Source organism: Plectropomus leopardus, chromosome 3 (assembly GCF_026936395.1).
Source record: "Plectropomus leopardus strain MGB_pleo_1.0 chromosome 3, ASM2693639v1, whole genome shotgun sequence".
NCBI classification, from domain to species: domain Eukaryota; kingdom Metazoa; phylum Chordata; class Actinopteri; order Perciformes; family Serranidae; genus Plectropomus; species Plectropomus leopardus.
The window spans coordinates 18,875,851-18,894,294 of NC_142178.1; the positions used below are offsets into that span (position 1 = coordinate 18,875,851).

Here is an 18,444-nt window from a genome sequence, read left to right on the forward strand (position 1 = left end):
GCCGCCAATTTTACACATATAGATCAGTTAAGTCATGACAACTACAGCTTGGCCTGTGTTAAGTTGTGTTATATCTTGATGACAAACTAGGGGTATTGAGTTTAAAAGATGTTGGTGTTTAGTAGGCTGGGAGCTTCTAACAGAGGATGCCTTTGAAGCATTAGGGGAAATGTAGGATCAAGCATTTTTTGAGATTGATGCATTCTAGAAAAAAGCCTTCTTCTGAGACAACAGCTTGATGACTGGAATAACTGATCGCAATACCTTTGTTGATTCAGTGACACATGTGACTTACAGAGATTTAGTTTGAGTTGTTACATGTGAAGACGGTTTGATTGTAGAGATTCTCTGCTGTGAATCCAATTATGTGCCCACCTCCAAGTAAATCACCACTGGGTGCTGTCAGTGTCCGAGCCGCTGCTCCATTATTCATAGAGCGGCTCCAGGAATTTTCGTTTAATGATATCATGACAGTCTGTCTCTTTACTCCCCAGCTTTAAGACTGACTTCACACATTAAATATGAGCTGTTCAGTACTGTATAAATATAGGATTTTTATTTTTGCCCCCCCCCAAATAGAGTAAAAGGTCTTCTGTTTTTCATTCTTACATCATTTTAGAGACATAAAAGGGGATCTTTGTACAGAAATGTTCACCTTGCTTCGTCTAAATTGTGCAAATAACCCCCACAAACTTCAATAAAACTTGCATATGCATGGACTACATCTCCCTAATGAGGTAATTTTACCACATTAAAAGTTTTAGGGCTCTGTTTAAAATATGTTGTGCTTGCAGCACATTTATCTTTTGATAAACTTGTGTTCTGTAACACATTTACAGTATGCACACTCACTCCCCTTCTGATCTGTTGTACATATATAATACACATTTCACACAGAGATCATACTTGGCTTTTATCAACTTGTATCACTCATAGCAGCAGCAGCTTCGTGTGTGTGTGTGTGTGTGTGTGTGTGTGTGTGTGTGTGTGTGTGTGTGTGTGTGTGTGTGTGTGTGTGTGTGTGTGTGTGTGTGTGTGTGTGTGTGTGTGTGTGCTTCTGCAAGTGTGAATGCGACTATGAGGGTGCGTCAGAGGAAAAAGGAAGTTGCGGCATGAAGTTAAAAGTCTTTGACACGGTGCAGCTCTGCAGAACACCCACCACGGAAGAAAGGCTGAACAAGAGCGCTGAAGTTTGGCAATAAGATAATGAAAGGAGGAGAACATTGAGAAAGAAGACACGGAGCTGCCGCGAGAAACTGAAGGTGAGAGCTGATTGTAATACTCATCCCACACTGATATGCAGTTAGAAATTTATTAAGTTTTTGAGAGGAGTGGTGGCTTTTTATGTTCATTTTCTGGGTTTCAAGAAGGCCAATATTTCACTGAATGGACAGAGTTAGAGTGACTGCTCATTGTTTGCTGTAGGCCGACAGATTTGCTACTGATTTGGTCTAAGTCTCATTCTTCAGAACTTTCAAAATCCAGGTTTTATTGTACTTCAAAAAACAGAAGGTAGATTTTGACCGTGAGATTCAGAGCTGGTTTATTTATATCATGATTCAGGATTTTTTTGTGTGATTTCAGACGACGAATATACATTTCATTTCAATTCAGTGTAAATTTCACAGATAATCTAGAAAACTTTGCTCCCAACTCTTTGTTAAGCTAACTCCTCTCTGATTGGACTGGAAAGGGTCAACTTAAAATTTGATTTTACTGTTACTGGATGCTTCCATCTATTAATTTACCCATTGATCTCTCTGTCTGTCTATCAGAAAACAAAGATGGAGTTGTGGCGGCAGTGTGCGATGTGGTTAATCGACTGTCGAGTTCTTCCCGAGAACCACCGGGTCACATGGGAGGGGGCACAGGTAAATCAGCTTTGTCACATGCAATACACACTCCTGCTCATTAGCACTCACTGTGTCTTGGTTCCTCAGCCTGATTTTGTGTGTGTGTGTGTATTTGCTGTGCCAGGTGTGCGACCTGGCTCAGGCTTTGAGAGATGGCGTGCTGCTCTGCCAGTTGCTCAACAACCTGCTGCCTCAGGCCGTCAACCTGAGAGAAATCAACCTGCGTCCACAGATGTCCCAGGTAACACACATACGCACACACCTTTTCCTGATCCATTTCCATAAGCCATTTTCATCACAACCAGGAGGCATCACTGAAGCCCCGAGGCTTTCCGATAGGGAAATACTGTGATCTGTATCTGGTCACGTCGGGAAAGAGGGTACAGAGAGTGGAGGGGATGATGATTATGAAGAATAGACAGAGAGAAACGATTAGAGTACTCACTCTTTTATTGAACTCTAAATGTCTTGTTTTACAAAAAGAAAATCTGTTTGTGCAGTAAGATTTTGTGTTTTAACTTACTTTGGTATTAAGACTGGTAAAAATGGAAAACAGCTAGCCCGGCTCTGTTGAAAGCTAACAAAATCTGCCAACCGGCACCTCTAAAGCTGACTGCTTTACACATTATATCTCTTGTAAGAATCAGAAATATTTACTGATCCCCAGGGGGAAATTGTGGTTCGTCACAGTCACTCTGATGCCAGCATGAAGAATTATAGCAAGTCAAATAAGTACCAGGGCAAGTATATAAAAAAATAAAATAGAAATACAGAGAAATATAGAGTTAACAATTAGCACCGTATGTAAATGTTTGAATATTTAAAAGTAAAGTATGTAATGTTTATCATGTTAAATGTAGCCTACATTCAAGAGTTGGACGGAGATTGCACATTTGAGAAATTGCACAGAGGAGTGCTATAGCACGGGGTACAACGGGACTAACAATACTGATATAATGGTGCCTACAGTAACGTCGTTTCCGGTGTATTTCTTCTCTGCAAGCAGCGATGTTCTGTTGTTTCTGCCTGGCAACTACTTAGCTAAGATAAAGCCCAACACATAACTCCCAGTGAAACAAGCAGTTTGTCATATTTACATTTTGGTTTTTGTATGGATTACACAAATGAGATAAATCGCATGGACAGAACCAAGATAACTGCTTCCCTTTTTCACAGTCTTTTAAGTTCCCATGAAACTGAGATTATAGCATCTTTAGCTTCAGGACTTTTACATGTTTCTCAGTGAAATGGAATATTTTAGTTTACAGTTTACAAGAAGGATTTAAAATTAAAATTGATTCCACTGCTGAAAATCTGTTTGGCTTAGAGTTTAGCATTACACGGGGCTACAGCAGAGTGTTGGCTCCTCACACACTTCCCTTGCATTACATCAAGAGGAGAACGAGGGAGAGATGAATGACTGTGACCTTAAGCCACATATTGGAAATAAAAACATAAAGGTTTTGCTCACTGATATCCAAATGCATGCCTAATGTCTTTCTCCATATAGCTCTGTCAGTCAGCCACTACCACTCATAAATGATGAAGTGTGGTTTTATGTGACCACTTTGGCTAGCTAGTTTCTTAAATCACATGTGATTGCATGATCATTTGTAAACGTGGTTGAGTGCAAGATTATTCATCACAGCATTTAAAACCGTTTTACAGAAAGAAGAAGGGATTTTGTTTTGTTTTGTAAAAATACTCTAATATAGATTTGTGAAAATACATTTTGCATTACAAAAAGAGATAAATGATCAGGTAACAAAGGGACACAGGATTAAAACTGGAAAAATGTATTTTATATTTCGTGGAGACTTTAAACTAAGTTAACCTAACTGGCTGCTGGCTCCAACATATTTACAGTACAAACTAAAGAGTGGCATCGATCTTCTCATCTAAGAAATCTTTTCTGAAAATTCCTGGGTTCCCCTTGATCCAGATCCACTCTAAAAAATTGGATCATGAATCATCTCTCATGAAACCTTTTCTCATGTGCTCAAATAAACTGAATGTTAGAGAAATTTAAGATGAAGACGTGAGAAAGACGGAGACTGAGAGAGTATGACAGAGAAGAAGAGACAGGCTATCACAAGGTTGGCCTAAGTGTCTCAAGGGAAGTCCTTGATCACCTCAGATAGGACTCACCGTGATGTTTTAAAGTGTGTGTGTGTGTGTGTGTGTGTGTGTGTGTGTGTGTGTGTGTGTGTGTGTGTGTGTGTGTGTGTGTGTGTGTGTGTGTGTGTGTGTATGCAGGGGTTAATGTGCTTCGACACGTGCATGTGAAACCTTGGGAAATCCTATGAGGTCAAGAGTGGTTAAGAAACATCCGGTGATTAACAGAATATGAGAGTCCACTTTGACGTGTAGACACATGCACACGCACACACACACACACACACACACACACACACACACACACACACACACACACACACACACACACACACACAGCAGTTGATATTACAAAAGTGGAGGATCTTCTCTGGACTCTTGCAATGCTACGCTATGAGTTACTGCTGCAGGGATGCACATATGTATGTCTGTGTACTCTCCTGACAGAGTGATGTGATGTGTGCAGCAGTATCAGTTCAAACTCAACATTTCCCCTTTTTCTCAAATTAGAGTTCCTCATTTCCCACTGCTGAACAGACAGAGACACACAAAGAGCGAACAAGAGCAGCAGGTTCAGGAAGTTATGTAAAACGGCATATGTCTGACCACCATGTCAGCCATACTGTGCACAGCGCTCTCACTGGTTTCTTTTGTAGCTATATTTTAGTTATGCCCTTTCGTACTGATTATTTTAGCATCAGACATGTCTTTGTGTTGGTTCACTGCTCTTCGTGTTCATGTGGTCCATGTGGCTGCATGAGCAAAATTTACATTCACTTTAAAATAAAGTGCAAGTTTATTTGGTGTCACTAAGTGTGAAAAGCTCATTAGACAAACAGCAGAGCCAACATGATATGCAGTTTGAATTTTAAAGTCTGTTTGAAATGTATGATGTGTAACACTGTATGTGCTTACAAATGTATTTATTATGTGTTATATTGATATTCTATGTTTGTAAGCCTGCTTTGTTTTGTCTTTGAAACGTTTTGTCTTATTTGTAGATTTTAGGGTTTTTAAGGGTTTTGTTTATGGTCTATCTTGCTACAGGTTTTGGTTCAGCCTTGTTCCCTCCCTTTTTTGGTGTTTTTTTCTAGCTATACCAGTGACATGTTGATTGAACCACCATTTCGGTACATACAGAAATATTATGACAGATTTTTTAAAATTAAATGTCTTGTCTTGATGTCACACATCCATCTCCCTCTGAGGATGAATCAATTTGATAATCACATGACTTTTCCTCTAGTGCCACCAGCAGGTCAAAGTTTCATCCTGTGAAAAATGTCAACATCTGCTGGATGAATTGGCACAAAAATAAGACCAAATACCTCCAGATTTAATGAAAGTTATAATGCTGACAAGCTGCACTAAAAGGCTGACACTTGGTGAAACCTGCTAAACACAGTTAAAGGGACAGTTCATCCTAAAAACAAGAATATTATTTTTCTCTTACCTATAGTGTTATTTATCAGTTTCAATTGTTTTGGTGTGAGTTACCCATTGTTGTAGATATCAGCCATGGAGATGTCTGCTTTCTCTCAAATTTTATTGAACTAGGCACTCGCTCAAAGCACCAAAAAAAACCCAAAAACACCACACCCACCAACTGTATCACTATGCAGAAGGAAGCATGCAACTGCTCATGGACGAGAAGCTTAGTGCTTGAGACAGTAGCTCTGAAAACACCTGCTTTGCTGCCAGGATGCAGTTTTTCAGTCAATCACACACTGGAGAGGAATAATTCTGCTGTAGTTGGGTTCTGTGTAAACATGCAAAGGAGGCATAAAGAAGTGACTGTGTAGTGACCCTGTAGGGCAGTCTCTGTGTAAAAAGGGCCCATGACTAGATGCCCGCTTCCTTCTACAGGATGATTCAGTTGATAGTTAGATAAAAAATAGTTCTTACATGAAACTGCTCACAGCATGGTCTAAGGAGTATCTTTAGTAAGGATTCTGGGGGGTCAGGATTTCTGGAAAGAGACGTCACTATTGAGCTTTTAAAATGTATTTTTTTTTTGTGCTTTGAGCACCAAGAGCAGAGCACCATCTAGATCCATTATGTTGGAGAGAAGGCAGACATCCCCACGGCTGATATCTCCAACACTCAGCAACTCACACCAAAACAATCTAGATTGATAAATAGTACTACAGGTAGGAGAAATATGTATTTTTGAGTTTAAAGTGAACTGTCTCTTTAAAATTGTCATGCTTTCATGCATGCTGATAATTGAACCTCTGGTGTGGCTGCAGAGGCTTGTTCTTTGAAAAACCACATAACTGTAAATAGATTATCAGAATCGTAGTTGTTAAATGTTCTGGTCATCAAATGATAAACTAATCGTTTCAGTAGAAGTAAAGTAACATTCGTGTTTGTTTTTAGTTCCTGTGCCTGAAGAATATCCGGACGTTTCTGGGAGTTTGTCAGGAGAAGTTTCATCTCAAAAAGAGTGAACTGTTTGAGGCCTTTGACCTGTTTGATGTCCGAGACTTCGGAAAGGTATCACCCCACCACATCCATCTACCTATCTTTCTATCTATCTATCTTATTCAGTACAGTACAGTAAGAGAGAGATTGTGCACTCATACTCCTGTCATAATGGTTGAAGTCAGAAGCGTGAAGAGCCCTGACTCCTTACTGCAGCTTGCAGACACCCACACAGCTCTAACAGGAAGTAGTTTGGTAATTTTATAATTGAAGCGGCTGAGAGAACGAATGCAGTATTTCACAGTTCTCTTTCACTTTCAGTGCAGTGCAGCCACAGCACTTTAGTTTGAACAGCAGGGGATTGAAATGTGCACTTTTCTGATTAGTATGTACAAAGTTAAGAGGAAGAAAATTAAATGAGGCAGCAGGAGCTGGACACCAACCTGACTGTGGGGTCCTTTTACAATATTTGTCCTTTTTGTTTACAGAGTGTTACCGTCACTGAGCTTTTCGTTTCACTTTACTGCTTCGAGTCAGTCAACCTGTGCAATAAAGTACATAAAATGCACAGGTGCAGTGTTATCAGAAGAGTGTGATTTACAGTGTTGTAAGAAGTATTCAGAAGCTTTACGTAAAGGGATACTTACAGATGTTCAACCAGCTTGTATCATAACAATGTGGGTAGTATGTATAAAAGCGTTGTAAACTTACTGCAGTCTTACCTGCACCTAGATATCCTTGCTCATCTTTCGAATATCTGAAAGATTCACTGGCTCTACAGCTGTTGCTCAAACTACAGATTATTCTTCTGCATTTTCATATGCCCACTACCACAGACACAAAGGCTGGCTGTAGCTTCATATTTACTGTGCAGAACTGAGACCGGTACTGATCCTGTCATCTGATTCTTGCCAAGGAAACTATAAGTGTGTTTCCCAAAAATCTTCCTTATAAGTCTTATTGAAGATATGCTGATTATTATGATTGTAAATCGGTCCATTCAAATGTTTTGGGTTTTTTTTAATTCTCATTCAGACTTTCACTTCTTGTCACAGCTTCTTCTCTCTATCTTGAATGACAGTAAAAATAATGGTTCAGCAGTATTGACTGAGAGATACACTCCTTATTTGGACAGTATTTTTATTTTATATCACCACAAGTGTCATGACAGGCCCACTTTCTTTCTTTCTTTTTCTCTCTGAAAGAGAACAACCTTAGTTCAGGAAGCAGCTGTTGAATTTTTATTTGTCTCTCGCTGCAACTTTGGAGAATGTTTTCAAATGCAACAAAAGTCAAGGGTAATTTTGGAGAGGGAGAATACGTTATGAAACATTAACACAACAACCAAGTCCAGTTAGGCAGTGATATTAGACCTCACTGAAGCACTTTATTGCATAATCAGAAAAAAAATCTCTGAGTTTGTATCTGGTCACATCTCTCATGAAATTGGTTCTCTGAGATCACTCATCATGATACCGCAGTCCTGGGTGAAACCAGGTCAGAGAGAATTATTCAGTGTCAGTGATTAAAGTGTGAAACAGCTCTTGCTGTTTCTCTGCCAGATTCTGTCTCTCTTTCTGTAAAGGAAGTACTAACTTTAAACTGTGTCCCTGTGTGCCACAGGTTATAGACACTTTGTCCATTCTCTCCCATTCACCCATTGCTACACAAGGAAGACTCCAGTAAGTAACATCCTTCCTCTGTTGCATATTTAAAGTGTTAATGCAGTTCACTTTTTTATCAGTTACACACAGCATTTAAACATTAAATAAAAGAAGATTTATTAGAAATTTTTAAAGTAAAACTGTTTTCATGCAGCAGAGAATGTGTTTGTTTGTCCCAAAGCTGGAGGAGCTGGTAACAGCAGAAAAGACGTCTCTGTCTGTTAAAACTGCTAAAAAGTTTAAAATATTTGGTTTCTAACCATAATTTTAATGATGACTATATTTTCACCATGACTATCTTCTTGGCAAAGGCGCTCAAAAAGTGAAATACTTTACATTCATTACAGTAATGGTGGCTTGTCTGCTTCTGCCTACAACCCAGCTTTATCTATAAGAACATCAATTAATTGATTACAACATTCATGTAATTTTCATTCTCCCTGCACTTTTCTTCCTTTTTACACCATCACCTACAAATGCACCTCCCCATCTCCAGGCCTTTTCCTTTGGGTGGATGCGCTCCGGATGATGAGATCTACAGTGGCCTGTCTGACCAGATAGAGTAAGTCTTTTTTTCAGTCATTTAAAAATAATATTGTTGACAATAAGGAGAGGCGGTTTTAAAAAGTGCCCTGTTTGTTCTTATCAATGTTTTATTGTTTTGTTGGTTTAAACAAATTGGAGCACAGGTCAATAGCAATTTCTCCTTTTGGTCTGCATTTTCAGCATCAAGGCCTTTAAACCTCTTGTTTAACCCTTTCATTTAAAGACTCCATGTTAAAAAAAAAAAAAAAAAAAAAATGACAGCTGCACCTACAATTAGAGAAAGCACCCATCATACCAGTCTATCTTTATAATTTGTTTGTACCCAGCTGAGGCCAATATATCTACAAATGACAGCAGATGTGTTGACTAAAAATAAATTTAGTTTGCCAGCATAATTTCTAAGAAGCGGTTTCAAATGAATGCAAATCTTATGGAATCTTAAATATTTAAAAGAAAAAAATATATAATTGGGACCCACTGAACTTAAAATTGAATCATATCTGGATACTAATGCAAATATGAAGCTGCAGCTGTTAATGCACCAAATGTTACTTTTCTATAAATGCACATGGAGAAATATATTCCTTTCGTAGATGAGTTTAGTAAATAGATTTACCACGCAATTTCCTATTTAAGCAATAAAATGAAGGAAAGAGTAATTTTGAATATCATTTAATAATTTTAACTATATTCTCCTAAACTCCTCATCAGAATTTAAACATGGCAACACCCTGCCCACACTAAGTATTAATCTATAGTTTGTTATATATTATGGAGCACATTTGTCAGCCAAAAAAGAAAAACAGAATCATTTCAGCACTCCAAGTATCCATCATGCTTTATTTATCCTCAAGCAACATAGTGAATCTCCACCACCTACACACTGTGACCTCTGACCTCTTTGTGAAGCGAGAAAGTGATGTTGAAGACAAGGCAAAAATTCTGATGATAACACTGCTGTGTGTGTGTGTGTGTGTGTGTGTGTGTGTGTGTGTGTGTGTGTGTGTGTGTGTGTGTGTGTATCAGTGACACAGTGGACGAGGATGATGACTTGTACGACTTTGTGGAGGATGAGGAGAACGAAGGAGACGAGATCTATGAAGACCTGATGAGGACGGATGAACAACCTGAAACTGTGAGTGGACCGCAAACAAAAAGGAAGCTGTGCCTTTTGGTAACCTGGAAGCTTTGAAGGTCTGTGTTTGACCACGGGAGTTCAGAATTCAAGGTCAAAGTCTCTGTTTGATCATCAAAACCAGTGGATCCCTAAAGCGAAACAATTTTTACTTGAGACCTCTTGTCACTGGTTGCATTTAGATGCCTTAGTAGGAAAAATTATTCAGTAATTTGCCAGAGGAAAGCAAAGTTTAGAAGACAGTCTGAAAAAATAAACACGATTTGGTGCAGTAGATTTCTGCTTTCCTATATCTCTAAATCTTCTCAGATTCATTTTGTGTGTGTTATGACCCCCAGTTTGAGAACCAGTGATCCTAACCACCCAAAGTTGTGCAGAGATTTTTGCAATGTGTCTCCATTTGCAGACTGGAGCCATTTTAACTTCAGACAGCAGACCCATCCTGCATTATGAGTAAATGTCACCCAGCTACATAATTCATAAAAGCACAGTCTGGCTATGAGACACGACACCAGCTGGTGTGAATGAGGCTTCAGGAGAGTCAGGGTTAGAAATTAATAGGGCGTCAAGGGAAAAATGACACAGAAATGTTCAGAAAATGACAGTAAAAAATGAAAAGCTGTTGTATTTAAATGTGAACTATGCAGTATACATTTTTTGGTTTAATGTTTGTAAACACTATTGCACGTGAAACTGAAGGCCAGCCCCAGATTCACTCCGCTTGATCTTTCCTACATTTGTGTTTTTTCTGTGCTCTGTTTACATGCCGCTCCTAACTGAGTGCTACCTTTTTTTAAATTCCCAACCTTACCTGCATGCGGTGCCCTGGAATATCCCAAACACAGCAAAAAAAAGAAAATACAGAAGAAGGAATCTCTGTAGAAGAATATGCTGGAACACACATCTAGTGGATCATAAATGATGATTAAGAGGGATTACTTTTATTTGAGTCTCTGCATTGCTTTTTAGAAAAGTGCTGCATTATCCTGTTCTTTCTATAATGTTTTGGGCAAATATTTGTGCGTCAATTGGCCCACTGTTTCCACTGTAGAAGGAGGAGGATTGCCAACAGACTGGTAATCAAGAAATAAAAAAAAGTACTTAATAGATATTTTTCTAGAAAATCTGCCTCTAATGTTCAGTTTGGCACTAAGATTAAAGTTTAAACAAATCTTAAATATCCTCTTGTGTGATCTCTTTATGCTTAATTTGACCTTTTTTGTGTGCGTTTCTGCAGCAGCAGAAGACCGGGGTAGACAAACGGGAGTGCTGCCTGCAGGAGATCAGACAGACAGAAGAGAAATACACTGATACACTGGAATCTATATTACAGGTGTGCACACCTTTGTAATCTCACACATTAATCACACATGGAAAAGTCACTCACACACAGACACACAAAAAAAAGACAATTAATTATGTGCACATTCAAAGAGAGATTAACAACTTTTTTTGTGCAGCACTTTATGAAGCCTCTTCAAAAGTTTCTCCAGCCTCAAGACATAGAGAGTATCTTCATCAACGTAGAGGTACGGAAGGAGGTGATCTCCCAACCAATCCCAACCGTGTGCAGTTCATATATACCTTTATGTATCTCGCCTTGTTTACGTGTTTTCTGTCTATGTTTATTCGTAGGAGTTGGCCATCATTCATCGTAGTTTGTTAGAAGAGGTTCGGAGTTCTATCCTAGATTACGGAGCCAAGAACCTGTACCAGGTGTTTCTGAGCTACAAGGAGAAGCTCTTACTGTACGGTCGTTACTGCAGTCAGGTGGAAACGGCGACAAAGCACCTGGACAAGCTTTCAAATACAAGGGAGGACATCAGAATGAAACTGGAGGTGAGGAAGACACACTCGTTAAAACACAGGAGCACAGGAGATGTGTGATTTTACAGTGAACAGTAATTATTTATAGATGTATTATAATGTGCACAAAGTGAGCAGAAGTATTTTGTTATGTATTTGTTTGTGTGGGAGGGTTTTTTTGGAGAAAGGAATGAAGTAGTTTTGGTTATTTCAAGGTTGAAATTTCAGTATGGAACTGAAGGTAGATTCAGTGTATGTTGAGATGACATCATGTACAAGAACCCTACATATATATATATGTGTGATATATAAGATTAAATGCATAATTAATACACAAAAGGTCTTAGAAACATGGCTGATGCAATCCGAGAAAGCAATTGCGATTACAAAAGAAACTGCAAGTATCACTTAGTCAGTTAGCAGGCCTATCTAGCACTTGTTTTAAGTCTAGCACTCATTGCCAAATTAGTACGAGAGAAGCCAATGCTCGGCAGTGCAGAGAAGATGTGCCAAAAACAAGAAAAGGGTCTTTGCTGGCTGTCGTTGCATACAGTTAGGTGCAAAGATAACACATTTACTAAAGCGGTCTACAGGTGATGACGAGGACAGGGACGAAGAAGCATAAATATCAAAGAGAAGTGAGCAGGGAGCAGGTGCTTTGATGCTTACATGTGTAAATTTGATATTCTATATCATGTTTATATATTTTAAATCACTCCTTAAAATGTGTCTGTTCAAAACAGTATTTTATTATATTTTCATTACTATTACACTGTTAAGTTTAATTATTTCATATTTATTTAATAATTTCATTTAGCCAGTTGGCTGCCGACTTTGCTGATCTGCTTTATTGATGTCGATTTATTGATGTTGTATGATTCAGCTTTGAAATTTTTCTTTCTGTGCTCACAACCATAGGGAGGAAGACCTTGGAAAAGTAGTTAAATTATTTTACATATACACCTAACACAAGCAATACAAATTGGCAGATTGTGTTTTCTTTCAGCACTATGATTAGTTGATCGACAAACTTGTTTTGTGTTTGTATTTGGGGTATCAAATTGGAGCTGCATGACAGCATATTCCCAAGCTGCTTTTTATTGCCAGTCCGCCCCTGGTTTTAGGTGTCCCATCTGTGCTTTACCAGACTTTCTTAATGATGGTCTAAATGGGAAATACTTTCTGGCCAAAAGGTTTTAGTACCGCATATTGCCGCAAAGGACAACTGGCCGGAAGGCTGAAGTCTTCCACGCAGGATCCTCTTCACTCATTTATAGTTAACTGCAGATTTTTGCTTCCTTTTCTTTCAGGAGTGTTCGAACAGAGCAAATAGTGGGCGTTTTTCTCTCAGAGATTTACTCATGGTTCCTATGCAGAGGGTCCTCAAATATCACCTACTGTTGCAGGTATGTTTGCACAGGTGTGTGTTTAATATGTGTGTGTGTGTGTGTGTGTGTGTGTGTGTGTGTGTGTGTGTTGGAATGTAACTAAGTACGTTTACACTCAAAGTATTTCACTAAAGCACAAGTTGGAGGTACTTCTAGAGGTAGAGTATTTTCTATTTATTCTTCTTCATACTCCATCACACACAAATATTGTACTTTTTAGTCCACTACGTGTATTTTACAACTTAAGTACCTTTACAAATTGTGGGGGTTTTTTTTGCATTCAAAGTGCACGAAGTGCTAATATTATTATTATTGTTTTATTATTATTATTATTATATTATTCAAGTACAGCATATGGCAATAAGTTTATTGACAGAAAATTAATTGGCAACTATTTTGACAACTATTTTATGAAAAAAATAATGGATTTGCTGCTTTTCCTTTTAATTGTTTTAATACTTTTAATTTATTGAATCGTTTTGAGATTTAGACCATTGGTTGTTCAAAACAAGCATTTTGGTTTATCAAAATTGTGTAACTTTGGACTTGTTGGAGGTGTTTCTCACTATTTTCAGAAGTTTTACAAACCAGAAAATCTATTGAATAATTGAGAACATAATAAGCACAATAATTCATAATAGAAATACTCACTTAGTTGCATTGAGTACTTTTACTTTAAATGCTTTAAGAACATCATTTTCCTGTTTTTTCTTACATAGTTTTACTTTAATCACATTTTCAATCCAGGACTTTTACTGGTAACAAAGTTTTTCTATAGCCAGGTATTAGTACTGTTACTTCATAAAAGGAAGTAAAGAACTTCTTCCACCACTGAGTTGCATTACACCTCTGCATGTTAATGTTACCAGTTTGCCCCTGATGTTTTCTGTTTATGCCTGCAGGAGCTGGTGAAGCACACCACAGACCCTGCAGAGAAGGACAATCTTCGTTCAGGTCTTGATGCCATGAGAGTAAGTGTGTGTGTTTATGTCAATCACTAACTTAAATGTAGTGTATTTAAACATTCATTAATCCGTCTGTGTGTGTTTACAGGACTTGGCGCAGTGTGTGAATGAGGTGAAGCGAGACAATGAGATCATCAGACAGATCACCACCTTCCAGTTGTCCATAGAAAACATGGTGAGATCATGTTTCATTTGGAATTTATTGTTTGGATTTCAATTTTTTTCTTCTCTTCACTGGTCATCCTCACTCTCCTCTGCTCTAAAGACTCAGTCTCTAGCTTTTTACGGTCGCCCGAAGATCGACGGTGAGCTGAAGATCTGCAGCCCAGAGAAAAAGTCTAAACAGGACAGGTGTGTTTTGATTCTGTCTCAATGTTACTTTCATGCGTCAACACCATGTATGCAAAGTTGTGTTGTATCTGTGGCTGTTTGTCAGGTATGCATTCCTCTTCGATAAGGCCATGTTTATCTGTAAGAAGAAGAGCGGAGAGACATTTGAGCTAAAGGAGATCATTGAACTACAGCACTACCAGATACGAGACGAAACCACAGGAGAAAAGGACAATAAGAAGGTCTTTCAGCTAATCTGTAGCACAAATGATACCAGACAGTACATCTATTAGGTGTACATAAAGCTAACGGTGTGTGTATGTGAACAGTGGTCCTATTTGTTCCTTCTGCTGGACTGCTATGGGAGGTGTGGATACGATTTATTCTTCAAAACCAGAGAGCTGAAGAAGAAATGGCTGGAACAGTTTGAGATGGCACTGTGAGTTACCACACACACACACACACACACACACTCACGTGCACATATAATACATGGAAACACACACAATAAATTCTTGCCAAAGATGAGAGTAGAGGTAATAGAAGCATCTTAGGAGTTTGAAAGCTGTGTCATTATGTCAGAAACATAGCTAAAAAGAGAAACTTTGTGTGCAGGCAATATTTAGAAAAGTAAACTGTTTCATGTAAAACACGAGAAGAGAAACAGAACTGACTCTGTTGACAGACACTGACTTACAAGTTAAGCTGCAGCCAATTGTCATTATTTGTTTTGTGTCGCAGTTTTGCCGATTGCTCAGCCTTGTAGGATATGAACATGATTCGTTGATTATGTTATTTGCATTCTGCACTGGCTGCTGCTGCTGTGGGTTTCTTCAGTCTCAGGAATACCAAACAGATGGTCTCTGGGCAGAGGGCAACAGCAAGTTTTTTACTTTCTCTGAAGTCAAACTACCTTCTAGTGAAGACCTACTCTGTAAATGCTTGTTAGCCAAGCAATGTCTAAATATCTGCACATCACGGTTGTAGGTCGAATATGTGTCCAGATAACTCCACGGCCAACAACCATGACTTCCAGATGCACTGCTTCGAGGAAACCACCTCCTGCAAGGCCTGCTCGATGCTGTTGAGGTACTTTGTCTCAGTGGCTGTTTCTCTCCATTTCATCTCTCAGCTCCAATTTTAAAAAAGGTTTTTCCTCTGAAGCTGAATCTCTCCATCTGTCGTCTGCAGAGGAATATTTTTCCAGGGCTATCGCTGCACTCGCTGTAAAATGGCAGCACATAAAGAGTGTTTAGGCAGAGTCTCTGCTTGTGGTCGAAACTCAGGTCTGTTAAAGTGTGTGCGCATGTGTTTACATATTACTTTCATATTGGTAAATTATCATGAATTAGTGTAATTCTCATTTCTCACATTGATTGTGCTCTTCAAATTACAGATCATGCTGGTACTGTAAGGAAGGTAAGTCTGCATTTACCTTTGACACTGTGGCTATGTTTTATATTATTTCTGTCAAGGTAAATAAGCCTCTGTTGGATCTTTTCCTCTGTTTGTATACTATATGTAATTTTTTGACATTTATATCTAAAGATTCTGTATGTATTTTTTTAAATGTATGAATTACGTGTTTATTTATTTTTTTAATAGCCAGTGGGTGAAGGGATTGTCACAGTAAATTAAAAGCTGAGACCTCCCCCGACTTTGTCAGTTGCTTGTAACAGCCTGTGGACTGACCTCTATGTAAAGAATGTGAAGAATGTGATGAACCTTAACCAAAAAATCCCTTTCTGGCAGAAAGCCCTAGTGGCAAATGTCTCCTAATGGCGAGCTGCATCTGCAGCAGCAGCCCGGAGATGGACTTGTACTTACAGCTGAGGTTTGCGCTGGTTGAATTTGAGCTTTTTAGCCGCTGACTGAAGGTCTGTCCCCAGAGTTGCTGTCTACGTTCCTCGGGGGGGGGGTCTCTCATTTGTGGGGTATGACAAACAAACAGTAACAACAGTAACCCTGAAGAAAAAACTGACTGAAATATTTTGCGATATTGTGGTTTTAGCTGGCGGATGTTACCCAACATTGGCTCGCTTTGAAATGCAGAGGAATTTCCAGCTAGCAAAGTACTGTATCGAGTGATTAATGTGAACTAATTCATCCAGACTCCTGGGGCAGCTTTGCTATGAAGCATTGAATGGCAAATCTAGTGAAGCTGAGGTACAGCCATAGACTGGTTATAGGTAAGGCTGACTGTATCCTAAGTTTAGGTTATATGATGAAGTAAGTACCAATCAGCAAGCCTCTTAGTCTCATGGTGTCAATGGTTCAAATTAAACACAGAAACACACAGATAGTAATGTTATTCTAAATATGATGACAATTTATTTTACAGAATTTTATCAACATGAAGCTGGTTGATCACAGTCAGTCTCTTGTTTGTCACCATTGTGGTCGACACAGGTGCTCGCTCGTGGTTACAAAGGATGCAGTTCACTGAGCAGCCTTAGAGAGAGGTGTCACTAATAACAAGGATTTTCTGAAAGTTACAAACAGAGCCTTTAACTTGTGTAAATAGAAAAGTGCAGTTGCTCTAGTTTTTTTTTTCTTTTGTTCCTTCAGACTAAAACACAGAGGTCCTCCGGACATTCCAACGTTGGTAAGAAATATCTTTAAACAGCACATTTTCCCAAAACAACCTCCTAAATGTTTAGGAATTAATGAAATATTTGATGGAATAAAAGTTTTTGAATTGCCTGTCAGATCTCCCTCCTCAAAACATCTCCTCCTCGCTCTCGGCTTCAGGATTTCCTAAGATGGAGGTTTGTCAAGAGTATTATGGCTTGCCTCCGCCCCCAGTGGGCTTTGGCCAGCCACTTAACCTCTCCAAAGGGGACATCGTTGAGCTGACCCGGGCAGATGTCGACCTGCCATGGTGGGAGGTAGCGTTAAAAAACAAACAGAAGTATACACACTGTGTACTGTGTACTGTGTAAGGCTGGGGGGGGGGGGGTCACACATTATTCTGTTGCATTTCAAGCTTTACTTCATGTGGTTAATGAGTGGGTGTGAGGTGCTTTGGTCTCCTTGAGTCTCTTTTCTAATTTTCCTCTCAGTATCTCATTCTGCTTCCTCCCTTGCGTCAACCAGCGCACCTCCAATGTGTGATTCATGTACAAGGTTTTGATTTGAAAAATAAATCACACTCAGTGGCTGAATACCATTTAGCTGCTTTAGTTTCAGGGTTAGGGTTATTGTGCATGCCGGCTCATTTTCACACTGTCACGGTCCACTGGGATATCTGATTGGAACGGAGCAATAGTTACTGTTATAAGTCACACCTGTGCTTTTCCTACAATGACAAATCTGCTGAGAAAAGACCTATCAAGTGAAACTTACCCTGTTGCTGATCAATTTTACAAAGCAAACCATAGTTTGTAGGTTGGTGAGTGAATGTTTTACTACTTCTCACACTTTATATTTCAGTTCTGTTATTGTTGCATGACAAAGCAGTTTAGATTTTGTTGACTCGGTGGATTGTTTGTGGGAAACTTGTCCACAATTTTGGATTCACAGAAGTGTCATTCACAACAATAAGCAAAAGTTATTTTATTTCTTTATTGCTTGCTGTGATTATTTAAAGTTGACGAGTGAAGTTTATTTTAAATGAACATATTTCGAGGGTAGTAAAGACATTTGTCTTAAATGTCCGGTGTGTAGGATTTAGGAGGATATATTTGTAGAAATGCATATGAAATAAGAAGTATGTTTTCTTGGGTGTATAATCACCTGAAAATAAGATTTGTTATGTTTTGTTGCTTTAGAATGAGTCATATTTATCTACAGAGGGAGCAGGTCCTCATCCATGTTGCACCGCCATGTTTCTACGGTAGCCCAGAATGGGAAAACAAAACACTGGCCTAGATGGGGCCATTCATATCTTCATGTCCGCCACAGTAGTAAGCAGGCCCTTTGCGACAAGCTAACCAGCTTCATAAAAACCCTGATGTTTAAAACTTTTATTCAGTGTTTTTACCAGTCCATCAGGTCCATTTGTTTTGGAGAGACAGAGACCTCTACGGACAATTCGGCTCCTGGTAAAAACTTAATAAGCGTCCGGATCTTAAGTTATTAGGGGAAAAAAGTGAGTGAAGATTTGCAGATGCTAGGCTAGCCCTCTGTCTCCAACATGCTGCACAACGTCTGAGAAACATTGATTTGTAGCATGAAACTGCCTGTACTGCCTTCTCTATTTGTGTTGGAGAGGAAGAG

The 18,444-nt window shown here is 38.9% G+C and overlaps 1 protein-coding gene across 8 annotated transcripts in view; it reads left to right on the forward strand.

Annotated features, from left to right (window-relative positions):
- Window positions 1-18,444, forward strand: part of vav1 (vav guanine nucleotide exchange factor 1) — a 39,926-nt gene that overhangs the window by 15,291 nt on the left and 6,191 nt on the right. For 2 of the 8 annotated variants that reach the window (XM_042484582.2, XM_088075814.1), the window contains 21 exons: window positions 1,143-1,262; window positions 1,776-1,871; window positions 1,978-2,094; window positions 6,348-6,464; window positions 8,016-8,074; window positions 8,553-8,618; window positions 9,629-9,737; window positions 10,975-11,070; window positions 11,198-11,266; window positions 11,373-11,576; window positions 12,854-12,949; window positions 13,834-13,902; window positions 13,985-14,071; window positions 14,162-14,247; window positions 14,333-14,468; window positions 14,556-14,665; window positions 15,214-15,315; window positions 15,418-15,512; window positions 15,623-15,645; window positions 16,795-16,831; window positions 16,936-17,114. In XM_042484582.2, coding sequence (XP_042340516.1) covers window positions 1,785-1,871; window positions 1,978-2,094; window positions 6,348-6,464; window positions 8,016-8,074; window positions 8,553-8,618; window positions 9,629-9,737; window positions 10,975-11,070; window positions 11,198-11,266; window positions 11,373-11,576; window positions 12,854-12,949; window positions 13,834-13,902; window positions 13,985-14,071; window positions 14,162-14,247; window positions 14,333-14,468; window positions 14,556-14,665; window positions 15,214-15,315; window positions 15,418-15,512; window positions 15,623-15,645; window positions 16,795-16,831; window positions 16,936-17,114 — 1,944 coding nt within the window. In that variant the 5' untranslated portion in view covers window positions 1,143-1,262; window positions 1,776-1,784. The remainder of the gene's footprint in view (window positions 1-1,142; window positions 1,263-1,775; window positions 1,872-1,977; window positions 2,095-6,347; window positions 6,465-8,015; window positions 8,075-8,552; window positions 8,619-9,628; window positions 9,738-10,974; window positions 11,071-11,197; window positions 11,267-11,372; window positions 11,577-12,853; window positions 12,950-13,833; window positions 13,903-13,984; window positions 14,072-14,161; window positions 14,248-14,332; window positions 14,469-14,555; window positions 14,666-15,213; window positions 15,316-15,417; window positions 15,513-15,622; window positions 15,646-16,794; window positions 16,832-16,935; window positions 17,115-18,444) is intronic. The other 6 variants (XM_088075815.1, XM_088075818.1, XM_088075816.1 and 3 more) reach the window with 6 other exon arrangements.